The sequence below is a fragment of the Pteronotus mesoamericanus genome, unplaced genomic scaffold (assembly GCF_021234165.1).
Source record: "Pteronotus mesoamericanus isolate MK-2021 breed Mesoamerican mustached bat unplaced genomic scaffold, CSHL_Meso_final scaffold_54, whole genome shotgun sequence".
Lineage (NCBI taxonomy): Eukaryota > Metazoa > Chordata > Mammalia > Chiroptera > Mormoopidae > Pteronotus > Pteronotus mesoamericanus.
In genome coordinates this window covers 42,250,211-42,264,913 of record NW_026555321.1, presented here as the reverse complement: position 1 = coordinate 42,264,913, position 14,703 = coordinate 42,250,211, and the positions used below count along the sequence as shown (strand labels likewise).

The 14,703-nt window shown below is 46.0% G+C and overlaps 1 protein-coding gene across 2 annotated transcripts in view; it reads left to right on the top strand.

Annotated features, from left to right (window-relative positions):
* The window catches only part of FAM3D (FAM3 metabolism regulating signaling molecule D), a 40,904-nt gene extending 32,112 nt beyond the window's left edge, over positions 1-8,792 (top strand). For both annotated transcript variants that reach the window (XM_054595902.1, XM_054595901.1), the window contains 2 exons: positions 5,765-5,891; positions 8,410-8,792. In XM_054595902.1, coding sequence (XP_054451877.1) covers positions 5,765-5,891; positions 8,410-8,499 — 217 coding nt within the window. In that variant the 3' untranslated portion in view covers positions 8,500-8,792. The remainder of the gene's footprint in view (positions 1-5,764; positions 5,892-8,409) is intronic.
* Positions 8,793-14,703: the final 5,911 nt, after the last annotated feature.

The following is a 14,703-nucleotide window of genomic DNA, read 5'->3' as shown; positions in this document are numbered from 1 at the left end:
TATTGGTGAAAATATTGCTGCATGGAATATCTGAGTTTCCTGACTATGTTCTCCTCTAGGACTTGTATGGTGTCATGACTTATATTTAAGTCTTTTATCCATCTTGAGTTTATTTTCATGTATGGTGTAAGTTGGTGGTCAAATTTATTTCTTTTTCTTTTTTTTTTTTTCCACATATAGCTGTCCAGCTCTCCCAGCACCATTTGTTGAAGGGGGTATTTTTACTCCATTTTATGCTTGTGTTGCCTTTGTCAAATATTAATTGACCATAGAGACATGGGTTTATTCCTGGACTCACTATTCTGTTCCATTGATCTATGTGTCTGTTCTTATGCCGGTACCAGGCTGTTTGATTTCAGTGACCTTGTAATATAGTTTGATGTCAGGCATTGTGATCCATCCTACCTTGTTCTTTTTCAAAATTGCTCTATTTGAGGTCATTTATAGTTCCATATAAATTTTTGAAATGTTTGTTCTATATCTGTGAAATACGTCATTGGTATTTTAATAGGGATTGTGTAGAATATATAAATTGCTTTGGGTTGTATGGATATTTTGATGATGTTCATTCTTCCTATCCAGGAACACGGTATATGCTTCCATTTCTTTGTGTCTTCCTTAATTTCTTTCTTCAGTGTTGTGCAGTTTTCTGAGTATAGGTCTTTTACCTCCTTGGTTAGGTTTATTCCTAGGTAATTTATTTTTCTTGTTGCTATAGCAAAGGGGATTTTTTTCCTGATTTCTGCTTCTGATATTTCATTGTTGGTGTACAAAAATGCCTTCAATTTCTGAATATTGACTTTGTCTGTTTTGCCAAATTCACTTATTAGGTTGAGTAGTTTTTTGGTGGTGTCTATGGAGTTTACTATGTACACTATCATGTTATCTGCAAACAAAGAAGGAAGTTTTACTTCCTTCTTTCCAATTTGGATGCCTTTTATTTCTATTTCTTGTCTGATCGCTGTGTCTAGGACTTCTAATACTATGTAGATAGAAGTAGTGAAAGCGGACATCCTTGTCTTGTTCCTGATCTTAGTGGGAAAGATTTTAGTTCTTGCCCATTGAGTATGATGTTGGCTCTAGGTTTTTCATATATGGTCTTTATTACGTTGAGGAATGCCCCCTTTATTCCCACTTTGCTGAGTGTTTTTATCATAACAGGGTGCTGTCCCTTATCAAATGCTTTTTCTGCATCTATTGATATGATCATGTGGTTTTTGTCTTTCCTTGTGTTTATGTGATGTATTACGTTTATTGCTTTGCAAATATTGAACCATCCTTGCATCCCTAAGATGAGTCCCACTGGATCATGGTGGATGATTTTTTCATGTATTGCTGGATGTAGTTTGCCAATATTTTGTTGAGGATTTTAGCGTCTATGTTCATCAGCAATATTACCCAGTAGTTATCTTTCTTTGTTGTGTTTTTATCTGGTTTTGGCATTAGGATGATGCTGGCCTCATGAAAAGAGTTTGGGAGTCTTCCCTCTTCTTGGATTTTTTTGGAATAGAGAAGGACAGGGGTTAGCTCTTCCTTAAATGTTTTGTAAAATTCTCTTCTGAAACTGCCCAATCCAGGACTTTTGTGTGCTGGGAGTCTTTTGATAACTGCTTCAATTTCACCATCTGTTATTAGTTTGTTTCGGCTTTCTGCTTCATCTCATTCAGTGTTGGAAGATTATATTTCTCTAAAAATTTGTCCATTTCACCCAGGTTTTCAAATTTCTTGGCATGTAATTTTCCATAGTAATTTCTTACAACCATTTTATTTCTGTGGTATCAGTTGTAACTTCTCCTTTCTCATTTCTGATATTATTTATTTGAGTCCTCTCCCTTTTTTTCTTGATGAGTTTGCTTAAGGCTTGTCTATTTTGTTTATCTTTTCAAAGAACAAGCTCCTGGATTTGTTGATCCTTTGAATTGTTCTTTTAGTCTCCATGTTATTCAATTCTGCTCTGATCTTGATTATTTCCTTCCTTCTACTCGCTCTGGGCTTTGTTTCCTGTTGTTTCTCCAGTTCTTGTAGGTGTAGGGTTAGGTTGTTTATTTGAAACGTAACTGTCTTTTTTAGGTAAGCCTGTATTGCTATGAACTTCCCTCTAGGACTGCCTTTGTTGTGTCCCATAGGTCTTGGATTGTTGTGTGTTCATTTTCATTTGTTTCTGGAAACTTTTTGATATCTTCTAGGATCTAATTATTGACCCATTCATTGCTTAATAGCATGTTATTCAGTCTCCAGAGTTTGAATGATTTGAGTTTTTTCCTTGAGATGGGTTTCTAGTTTCAAGCCCTTGTTGTCTGAGAAAATGCTTGTTATGATTTCAATTTTCTTGAATTTTTCTTGTTGAGGCTTGGTTTGTGTCCTATCATGAGCTCTATCTTTGAAAATTTTCCATGTGCATTTGAAAAGAATGTATTTTGCTTCTTTGGGATGAAAGTTTCTCTCTCTCTCTCTCTCTCTCTCTCTCTATATATATATATATATATACCAGTTAAGTCCATTTGATTTAATGTTTCATTCAGTTTCACAATATCCTTTTTGATATTTTGTTTGGAGGACCTATCCATTGTTGACAGTGGGGTGTTAAAATCCCCTACTACCAGTGTGTTGCTGTCTATATCTTTTCTTGAAGTCCTCCAAGATTTTCCTTATATGTTTGGGTGCTCCTATGTTGGGTGCATATTGGTTTACAATGTTTATGTCTTCTTGATGGATTCTTCCTTTGAGTATTATGAAGTGTCCTTCTGTGTCTCTTTGTATGGCCTTGTGTCTCTTTGTATGGCTTTTATTTTGAAATCTATTTTGTCTGATATAAATATTGCTACCTTGGCTTTTTTTCCTGTCCATTTGCTTGGAATACTTTTTTTCCATCCCTTTACTTTCAGCCTGTATAGGTCCTTTGTTCTTAGGTGGGTCTCTTGTAGACAGCATATGTGTGGGTCATGTTTTCTTATCCATTCAGGTACCCTATTTGTCTTGATTGGAGCATTTAATCCATTTACATTAAAGTTATTATCGATGGGTACTTATTCATTTTTTCCCTTTGTACCCGTATTCCCCTCTTTCTCTCTCTCTCTTACTCTTTTTCTTCATCTTCTTAAAGCAGTCTCTTTAGCATAGCTTGCAATGCTGGTTTGGTGGAGGTGTATTCTTTTAGCCTTCTTTTGTTGGGGAAACTCCTTATTTCATCTTCCATTTTAATTGAGAGCCTTGCTGGGTAGAGTAGCCTTGGTTGCAGGCCTTTGCTTTTCATTATTTGGAATATTTCTTGCCATTCCCTTCAGGCTTGTAGTGTTTCTGTTGAGAAGGCCTTATCAAGGCTCCCCTCTATGTTACTACCTCTTTCTCCCTTGCTGCCTTTAAGGTTCTCCCTTTGTCTTTGATATTTTCCATTTTAATGATGTTGTGTCTTGGAGTGGGCCTCATTGAGTTCCTCTTGAATGGGACACTCTGTGCTTCTTGGTCTTGTGTGACTTTTTCTCTCCTCCATTAGGGAAGTTTTCTATCATGACTTTTTCAAACAGGTTCTCTATCCCTTGCTCCTCTTCTCCTTCTGGTATCCCTATTGTATGGATATTATTACATTTCATGTTGTCCTGCATTTCTTTTATCACCTATTCGTTCTTTTTGCATCATTTTTCATTTTCTTGCTCTTTCTGGGAACTTTTTTCTACCTTGTTCTCCAGCTCACTAATTTGATCCTCTGCTTTATCTCATCTGCTTTTGAATCCTTCTACTGTGTTCTTCAATTCAGAAATTGTATTCTTCATTTCCTCTTGCCTCCTGTTTCTATGTCCTTTTTCATGCTGATGTAGTTTGCAGTAAGTTTCTCATAGTTTCCCTGTAGTTTTTGGTAATTCTCCTTGAGCTCAATGAGCTCATTAAGCTTCCTTATAACCAATTTTTTGAACTCAATATCTGATATTGACTTACTTCTATTTCATTTAGTACTTACTTCTATTTCATTTAGTACTCTTTCTGGGGATTTCTCCTTTCCTTTATATTGTGAGTTGTTTCTTTGTCTTCCCATTATTTGTGAGACTCTTCTTTTTTGCTTCTGCTCCTTAAGTTGATATGTCTTGTGTTCCTGACTTTGTGGTGTGAATTCCTATGGTAAGAGACCTGTGAGATTCAGTGGTACAGTCTCCTTGATCTCCTGAACCTGATGCTCTTTGGATGTCTTTTATGCTGTTTATGTTGGCTCTCTGGAAGTAATTGGGTTTTGATTGTTGTTTGGTTGTTCTTTGGTGGGTTCTTCCCTCCAGCTGGTTGACTGAGGGTCACTCTACCCACCACGTCTTGTGTGTTTTTGTGAAGGTGCTGCCAGAAAAAAAACACAAAGCCCAGGAAACAAACCCACATCTGCAAAAACAATTTCCCCATGCAATCCCACTATCAACAGCAAATGAACCAGTATTAACAAGGCTATACAGAGATTAAGACTATTATAATAAAAAAGAGAAATAAACCATTAGCATAAAATCTAATGACTTAATATTCACAAACTTGATGGACCCAAAATGAACGTTAAAAAGCTATGTAGTAAAGAAAATACTGCAAATCATGAAGAAGACCACAGTGGATTTTTGCCTCAGTATCCTCTAGTATTTACCACTGTTTTTTCATTCTGAATCCACCTCTGGTGATGTCAGATGCTGACCCCTTCTGACCTTACGCAGTCTTTTCGAGACTTCCAGGAATCTACTGTTTGTGGTTGTCTCCTTCAGTTCTTAATCTAGTCCCTCTTCACTCAGCAGTCAGGCTTAGGCACCACAGGGCAGGGCAGAATCCCTCCAGCAGGTGGGGCTATTATTTCCCCTCAGACTGCTCAGAGGGGAATGGTCTGCCTGAGCAGGAAGGCTGCTGCCATATGGGGGATGACTCAGCACTGGAATCCCGCCAGCTACTCTCTCAGTTCTCTCCCTTAAGCCTCTGTCTCCAGTCTCTCCTCAAGTGTCTCTAGTCCACTCTGCCCTAACTCTTTGCCAGGGATCTACTATCTGTGGCTGCCACTCTGTACTCAGCAGCCAGGCCTAAGCACCACAGGGCCTGGGCAGAGTCTTTTATTTTTTATTACAATTGCATTCAGTACTATTTCATATTAGTATCAGATGTTTGTCCTACAGTATTAAGTTTAAAAAAAAAAAAAAAAGTAGGTAGCCCCAGTTGGGTGGCTAAGTTGGTTGGAGTGTTGTCTTGTGCACCAAAATGTTATGGGTTCAATTCCTAATCAGAGCACATACCTTGGTTTCATGTTCAATCCCCAGTCAGGGCACATATGGGAGGTAACTAATTGATGTTTCTCTCTCACTTCAGTGGTTCTCTCTCTCTCCCCCACCACTCACCTTCCTCACTCCCTCTCTCCTTTTCCCTCTCTCTAAAGTCAATGAATATATCTTCAGGTGAAGATTTTTTTTTAAGCAGGTTAAGAAAGAGTTGGTATGGTCCCACAACACATGGGAAAAAAGACATGAAGGAAATATATTAAAATTTTACAATAATTATGTCAAGGGGGTGAGACTGTAATTTTTAATTACTTTGTGATGTTTGATATTTTCCAAATGAACATATGTGACATTTGTAAACAGAAGCAAAACTGTCCTAACACCTATCCAGCTCCCCCTGCATTGCCTTTGGAGGGGAGTCCTGGCCCCTCCATTCTGTTCCTCCTGAGGTGATTCCACAAGCTTTGTCGCACACAGTGCTTGGGAAGCTCGCCCTTCTCCCATCCTGCTGCCTGACTGTCCTCTCCTGTCCTCTGCAGAATGAACGATGAAATCAGGGCACTCTTTGCCAACTTGGGCAGCTCCTACGCAAAGCAGCTGGGCTTCCGGGACAGCTGGGTCTTCTTAGGGACAAGAGCCATCAAGAATCACAGCCCCTTTGAGCAGGTGGGTTCCTGGTGGCCTCCCCATCCCAGTGAAGAGAGGGCGCAGTGTCAGGGATGGATGGACAAGGACTGGGGTGGCTTGGGAAGGACACACATGGTAAAGTGTGGGGAGAACCACTTGGCTGTCATCCACCCCAGAGGTCAGGGTGGCCTGACTGGGTAATCCACCAGCAGGAAGAGGCCTTGACAATTTTGAAAGGATATATATAAAGGCATACATTCAAAAGTACCAAAAAGGAGGAGAAGGAGAAAAGAAGGGTACAAGGAAAGTGAGACGTGGAAGAAAGAGACATGAATGTAGAGATGAAGACTGTGTGGTGGGGAGGGGAGCCCAGAACAGGGGTCAGACTACCTGGTTTCTGGCCCCACCTTAGCCAAGCCCCTCCTCCCCCCAGGCCTAGCTCTCCCCATCTGTAAAGGGGAGGGTTTGAACCAAGGGAGCCTGAGGTCCCTTCTGAGTTCCCTGTAGAGAGGGTGAACTTGCTCCAAGAAGGGGATGCAGGAGAGTTCACCTGAGTATGTGGAAGGGGTCAGGAGAGGTCCACAATATGGGGCTCACAGCCACTGCCCAGGGCCACCCGAGGAGGTGGGTCAGGGAGGCACCCAGAAGTGGAGTGTGAGGTGTGCTCACAGGAGGAAGGGGGAGTCAACAAAGGGTTGGGGGCCCCCAAGAAAATGCTTCCTCTTCTCCCCTTGTCCAAGGCAGACCCCATCTGCGCATTCCCAGCTCAGAGCAATTCTGAAACCTGAAAGAACTGGACAACCCTTCCCTGACACGGTGATGAGAAGGTTCAGGTCTGCCTAGACATGCAGGACCACCGAGGGGCACGGACTCTGTCCTGAAGGCTGTGGGGAGCCGTGGGAAGCTTAAGAGGGGTAGTGACAAGAGCAGATTGATAATAAGAAAGCCTGGCATTCAGCAAGTGCTTGCTCTGTGCAGGCACTGGAGCAAGTTCCCAAAGGGCCTTATGTTGACACCCACCATGAAATAAGTACAATTAGGGTCTCATCTCACGAGGGAGGATCCCGAGCCCTGCGCCGGGGGGGCAGTTAACCAGCTCGCTTGGGTCTCAGTGACACGGATGGATTTCTCATCTGGGTCGGCTCCCTCCACAAATGTGTCCAGTCATTACTATTTTTAGAACGGCCTACCTGGCTGAACACGGAGAGCACTGTGGAAGGGGAACCTTCTGAAGGCGGGGAGGAGGGCTACAGTGATCAGCCACCTGACCAGCAGCCTGGAGGGGCAGGGGCTGCGGAGGCAGAGCGGGGCAGAGTCAAGAGGCCGCATGCTTGAACGCCAGGGAGGGGGACCACAGAGGGGCTGCAGGGGTTTTTGCCTTGTCTGGAAAATGTGGGCCTGCTTTGTATGCATGTGTTTCTAAGAGAATGCATTCAGGTAATGAGAAATTACTTTTTAAAAATCAAGAAATAATACAAAGTAGCTTGTGCTGGAGACAAAAAGGAAAGGACCCTCTGGGTGAAGAGCATAGGAGGCCGGGGCCAGGATCTCCAGAAGGTCCCTGTGGGAGGTCCCCACGGGAGGTTGGGGGACAGGCAGGACTTTCTAGGCAGATTCAGGGCAGGCGCTGTTCCTCCTTAAAGCGCAGCTTCCAGACCCATCAGAACTGGACCAAGGTAGCAAAAGGGAAGCACATAAGTAGAAAAAAGTCAGCACCATCCTTTACCTGAGATTTAGGATCAGCTTTCTGGGGCCCATCACCTAAAAATGAACCAAAGACGGTGATGTCATAAAACTATCATGTCGTTTGTTCCCACACAAGGGAAACTGGCTTCTAGAGAAGCAGCATCTGGAATCTCTTCTCTCTTCCCAAGGGTTAGCCACAATGACTCCAACTGCAGATTTTCCATTTACACTTTTCTTTCATAAACCAAGCCTGGGCACTTTAAACACAATCTTAACTGATTTTATTTCCTTTATATGCTATTTATATATTTATTTATTAGTAGTATTAAACAATATTAGACCATGGTTCCACTGTGTATGTACCAGTTGCATGGCCATAAGCAGGCCCCCTTTGCCTCAGTTTCCCCATCTGTGTAATGGGATGATAATAATATGCATTTCTTAGGACTATTGTGAGGATTAAATACATAAGACACCTTGTGCCTGGCACAGAGCAAGCATCCAATGGTTGCTACAATGCTCTTTTAATTGTTATTATTATTTTGGATATTCTAGAGGGCTGGTGTAGAATTTGGCAGAGGGGCTAACCTCTGCAGCCCCACCTCTATCCTTAGTGTCCCCCTCCCCATGGCAGGCAATAACTAGGCTCTGACCCCAACTCTGAAACCTCAGGCAAGTTTCATGCCCTCTGAGCCTCAATCTCCCCATCTGTGAAATTGGCTAGTAACACCCAACACTGTCCCCCAAGGGACAATGGTGAGGATGAAGTGAGTGAAAGCATTTAGGTTTTAAAGCACGAGGCAAGTGCAGGTGTGAGCCCTGAACAGCCTCCCCTACTGTCAGCGTTTCTCCCTCTTCTCTCGCTCTCTAGTTCTTAAAGAACAACCCCGACACGAACAAATATGAGGGCTGGCCAGAGCTGCTAGAACTGGAGGGCTGTGTGCCCCAGAAGGTGTTCTAGGGCTGCTGCAGCTCCTCCTGGGTTGCCGCAAGCTGGACTGGCTGGAGCTGAAGGACAGCGATGGACAAGGGACCAAGAGACTGGTCGTGGCAGCATGGAGATCCTGAGGGTCCTTGCGCCCCCTGCGCACTTCCCCTTTTCAAGAACAAAAGCCATTGCTTGGGCTGAGGCGGCTGTCCTACCTGGAGATGGCCAGCTTCAGAGGGTCCTTCCGGGGCCACTGCTTGTGGAGAAAACAGGTGGGCTTCCCCTCAGGATCTCTGACTATTGTCCCTGTGAAAGAATGGACTGCCCCCACCGAGGCAGAGTTAAATTTCGTTATCGCTGATGTTGAATGAACTTTCCAAAACCTCAGTGTGCAGTGTTTCTCCCTGTGACCGAAAAGGTCTAGATTGGGATTACTTGGGCTACAAGATCGAACAGGTTGGCGACAGCTTCTGGCAGCAGGTTTGCAGCTGGAAAGAAGGTTGATTTCATAGGGATTTCTGTTTAAGCATGAAAAAACCCTCAGTTCCCAGCATAGGGTGTAAGAGCTACATGAACAGAGCCAAGGGCTGGATGCTGGACATGGAGAACATTGCACCTGCCGTTAGAATAAGAGCTGGAGAGGACAGGGAAGTTGCAGGGCGGGGTGTCACGGGGGGCGGGGGGGCGGGGCGGGGCGGTTCTGAAAGAGGCAGGAGAGAACAGCCAGGCTGAAAGACAGACTTCAGGGAGGACATCAGAGCTGCTTTGCAAAGTTTCCCAGGAGCAACCCCTGAGATTTACTTGAGACGCGATTCTAGAAAACACCAATAGGAGAACAGAGAAGTAAAACAGGGAAGAGAAGGAGCCAAGAAGGTGTACTATGAGCAAGTGGAGCTAACCCACAGACATCCCTGGGAATTGGTGTAGAGAACACACCCCAGAGATCACTTAGTCAGGGTCAGGAAGATGGAATCTTTATGTACCACCTCCCATCAGCCATTGTTGGCGGGCTGCTAGTATGGGGGCCTGTGTGAATTCCTAGGCCCTTCTCATCTGCCCTACATAGGGAAGAGTTGTCATCTTAGCTTCACAGGGAGTACTTAACCAAGAAATATTGATACCAGCCACCAGAGGCCACTGAATGATGAGGCCTGAGGGATATGGTGCTAAGACCCCTCCTGGGGTCTCTGAGGAGGTCCCGGGGGCCCTAGGCCAAATCCTGGAAGCAGAAAGCACTAGCACTCAGGCCCCTAGAGTGTGTACCGGACTCCAAGACTCATGGAGAAGATGACCACACCCTAGTGCACATGCCCCAAGCAGTGGAACAGCAGAAGCTGAAGTCCTGTGCACTCCACCGGTGCGGGCTCACAGTTCCCCAGCCCGGGAGAAAGGCAGGGCTTCGAATGTGCCGAGGGATCTGGGGTAGAGAAGGACAGAGTGTGGGAAGTTTTGACAGGGGCCATGATGGGCTGGGGCGTGGGCTGTGGTTGCAGTGGCGTCACGATCAATGATAAAAGCCCGATGCGGAACGTTAAGCAAGCTTGGCTGACAAAGGAGCCCAGCCAGCCACCTGGCCAGTCCCACTTTCCCCTCCTCCCCCACCTACTTGTAAATCATGCTCAAGGATTACAAGTGGGCATTGCTGGCAGCCCCAACTAACCACTTACACAGACACCCACATCAATATAATGTGTGACAGCTTTACATACGCAAACAAATTTGCTCCATTCCTCCCATTTTGTCCCAAGTGGCCAGGCCCTCTGCCCAATTAGACAGTAGGTGCTAACAAAGGACTCCCACTGAACCTGAGTGCCTTCCTTCCCAATCCCCAGAAATAATTGAGTAAAGCTGAGGGGGTGGGGGCGTCCGCAGGCCGAGGACCCTGACCGAGCCCTCCTTTTCTCCCAGCAGACTCACTCCTGTGCTAACCAGTAGTTACCCACCCCAGGCAGTGTGGTGAACAGGAAGGCCAGCCAGGCCTGGCTCCGGGCACTGGCTCTGCCCCTTGCTAACATAGGTTGATATGTTATCTTTATCCTGACAGAGGTTCAGACCTTGTGACCATTACTCAGGTACCAGCTACTGTCTTCCGATGCCTCAGGGGTTGCTGATTATCCAGGGAAAGGCTAGGTCCATGAAGGGTATAGATAGATGACAGATAGATAGATAGATAGGTAGGTAGATAATAGATAGATGATTTCTAGAGCTAGGATTTAAAACTAAATTTAATCAAAGTCATAGGAGCGCTTGGTTTCGGTGGTCACTATTTAAAAGGACATGGGTGGCCACCTGGTTATAAGAGCAGACACATGGTCCATGCATTGCACAATGCTTTACAGAAGACTGAGGAAATGTCGATGGGATGGGGCAGCGGGCATGGCCCCCTGGATGGGACTGAGCGTGGGCCTGGACTAGGAGATGAGACCACTGGTCTGCAGGAATTGTTGTCATTAAAAGGTCAGTTCTCAATGAAGAAAAGCTCAGAGTGAGGAAGCGACACTTGCCACAGAGCCTGTGAGAGAGGCCACTTGCTGCTGCTCACTGGGGAAGGCGTGGCTGAGACTGCGGGCCATGCACCTCCCACCCCACCCCGACCAGGGCAGGCCTCAGTGGACCAGCTGCTAGATGGGGTTATGGAAAAGAAGCCCGGGAGACCGTCAGCTGTATCACCAAAAGCCACCAAGGAGATAACATTCTAGAGCCAGCCACCCTGGGCCCCCTGGGATGGGCATCGCAAAGTGACCAATGTCTGTCAGACCCTCAACATCATTTCCAGGGCACCATAGAGACCCCCAGCTCAGCTCAGGATGGGGAAGGTCAAAGTCTAAGAAAAAGGCTGTAGCCAGTAGAGAGCTGTCTATATCACTGAGTCTATTACCCATTATGAGCCAGTTTCCTCACTTGACAGTTGTTGCTCACCTGCTACATGTCAGCAACTAGGTAGGCATCGGAGACGCTGTGGTGAAGAAAACCAGGCACAGTCCCACCTCATAGTCTAGGGGTTGGGGCGTGGCAAGGGGAGGGAGCAGATCAGGAGACAACAGGGCTTGGTAAGTATTTGTTAGGGAAGGGCCTACAGAATCAGGAATGGTGCCCTGGAGGAAGCCTTGGGAATGCACAGGAGTTCGCCGGGCAAAGAGGGAAAAGAGGAGCGTTCCAGGCAAGGGAACAGCGTGAACAAGGCCCGGAAGGGCAGAGGGCAGGTGAGAAGAGATGAGTGTGCAGGAGTGTGACCTGAAAGGCCTTGAGGGCTGGGCAAAGGGGCTTGGACTTTGTCCCGGGCCCACGAGGACACACTGAGAGATTTCGGCTGGGCAACGGCACGATCAGATTTGCAGTTTTAAAGAATGGGCAGCAGATTTACCATCACTGTTGTTAACAGCATTGTAACAGCATTGTCCTCTTGGCTGCTGAGTGAAGAAATCAGCAGAGACAGGGAGGCCAGTGAGGAGTCCGGCCTCATCCAGGGAGAGAGGGTGGTGACAGGGACCAGGAGATGGCATGGGAATGGAAAAAGGAGAACCAGTCCCAGGCACATTCAAGAAGTAAAATGGACAAGACTTGGGGACTAGTTTTCTCATCATCGGGGTGGACAAGACTTCAGGAATCTCTGCGAGTTACTCGTGGCCTCAGAATTTGGGGCCTGCATTTCCCTGTCCCCTGGTCAACATGCCTTTCTTTCCTCTCCGCCTGCGGGAGTGAGGATTGGTGATGAGGGGGAGAGTATCCCTCTGTTCCCGCAGTCATGGCAGTCTTTCCAGTGGCTGTAATTCTAGTCCTTGCCAGTAGGTGGGAGCACAAGATAGAAAGGGAAGAGTGGCCAGGTTTCTGGCGCCCGCCCAGTTCTTGGGAAAGGTGCTGTGCTTAATGGTTACCTTGGACTTGCCAATGGGCAGCAGATTTACCATCACTGTTGTTAACAGCATTGTAACAGCAGTGCCTAACTTCTATGGAGAATTGCTGTTGTCCAAAGATGCTTTGTGCAGAATTTTACATAAGTTACCTCAATTTATCCTCACAGCCCCGTAGGGTAGGAAGCCATTGTTATCCCCTTTTACACATATGAGGCTCAGAGAGGTCGAGTGACTTGTCCAAAGTCACACAGCTAAGAAGCCTCAAAATAAGGATTGGAAGCCCAACGGATCTCCATCACTACAGGAAACGGACTTTTCAGAAACACTTCTCTTAAAACTACTCTCCTCCTCTCTCTCCTTCCCTTTTTCCTCCATCTCCTTCCCCTCTACTTCCTCCAGAAGGCCTCTGAAGACATTTGAAAATTGCTCAGAACTTCTGGATCAAAATTCTCAATATCCACCATCACTGCTTTAGGAGAGTTGGAGAGGGAGTGAGTTTGAGAGATTTGGAACTCCTCTTTGAAACCCTCCCACATTTTTCAAGCTTGCTCCCTTCTATAAAGTATGGGTCAAGAAGAAGCAGATGTTTGTCCCCATTTTGCGGATGGAGAAAGTGGAGCTAAGAGCTGTGCCCAGGCCACTCAGGGAGACAGGACAAAGCAGCAACTAGAACACCTGCCTGGTCCCCTTGACCCTTCACCACCTACTGTCATTTCATAAATCATTGTGTCTGTGCTCCAAGCACCTCCTCTGTGCCAGGCGCTAGACTAGGCTCTGAGACCACCACCCCCGTCTTTTCTACCCACGGCATGGGGTTCAAATGTTGCATTTTGGACCCACATCCTACCAAGAGCCTGACTTCAGACTTTCAGCCAAACGAGGACCCCAGTCAACCAGGCTTTCAGTGCGGCTCATAAGTCATAGTTCAGCAGGACTCCAAGTGGATGGGGAAAAATTAATAAATGTGTAAAATTCCTTTTCTCTCCTCCCATCCTACCAAGAGCCAAGCTGATAGACACTTTTGGGATGGCTGCCAAAGGAGCTTGATCTTCAGGGTTGACTTACGACATTTTACTGCTCTGGCTGACTGCCCATTTAGCCATTGTTCTTTACAGTTTGGGGGATGCTCTTCCTACTGCAGGAAATCAGAAGCTGTGCCCCAGCCATGACTGAAACAGAAAGAAAAGGAATAGGGAACAGCAGCAGCAGGGGCTGGTGCAGAAGAAGGGGCAGAAGGAAGAAGCCATATTTTTGCTTGACTGGAGAGGGCATGGGTGTTGAGGGAAATACGGCAACAACAATAACAACTGTATTAATCATTGTCCTGCAGGGAGCACTGGTGGTGAGTCAGGACTGTGTTAAGCACTCTACATACTTACACTGTTTATTTAATCCTCCACCATTTTTTATCCATTCAGCAACATTTACTGAGTGACTGCAATGTGCCAAGACTGGGACAGACCAGGTCCCAGTCTTTGTGGAGCTGTCATTACAGGTGGGAAGACAAGGAACACAGAAATGATACCATTTCGGGTACTGATAAGTTCTACAAAAAATAATAAACAGAAAGCCTGGGACACTGCTTTGCATAGGGGGTCAGGGAAAGCTTCTATGAGGAAGTGATAATTGGGCCTGAAGGATAGAAAGAATTATGCAATTTTCAAAAAACGGAGTCAAGGGAGAGAGATGGGAACTGTTCCAAGCAGAAAGAAAGAACAGCAAGTACAAAGGTCATACGGTGAGGGGAAATGTGGTGAAATCCAGGAGCCGTCAGGGGGATGGGTAAGAAGGAAGTGAGGTCCGAGGGGAAAGCAAGGCTTGTTAGGTTACACGTGAACCACGATCATCTTGTGAACCCCAGGGGATGTCGTTCCATGGGCAAAGTCGGATCTAGGATGCCATAGCCTTGGCTCTTCGCCACACTGCCATTTCATAAATCGTCACGACAACCTCGGGCCAGTCACTGTACCAGAAGAAAGGGAAGGGTGACTAGTTCCCCCCTGCCCGGCCAGTTCTTGGGAAAGGTGCTGTGCTTAAGGGATTTGTTACCTGGGGCTTGCCAATGGCAGAGGACTTATCAACAGTATTGTACACAGCATCGTAAGAGCAGCCCCTAACGTCTATGGAGAATTGCTGTGGTCCAAAGATGCTAAGTGCAGAGTTTCACATGAATTGCCCCATTTCATCCTCACCACCCCATGGAGGAGGGCCATTTTTATCCCTTGTTGCTCAAGAGGAAGATTATAAAACAGGGAATGACATGATCTGATATACACTTTAACAAAAGGATGGCTTCAGATACACACACCCTCCCCTTTCAGCTCTCGGAGCAACCCTGTGTGCTATGATTATCTGACCCCAAACACAGATGAAGAAACTGAGG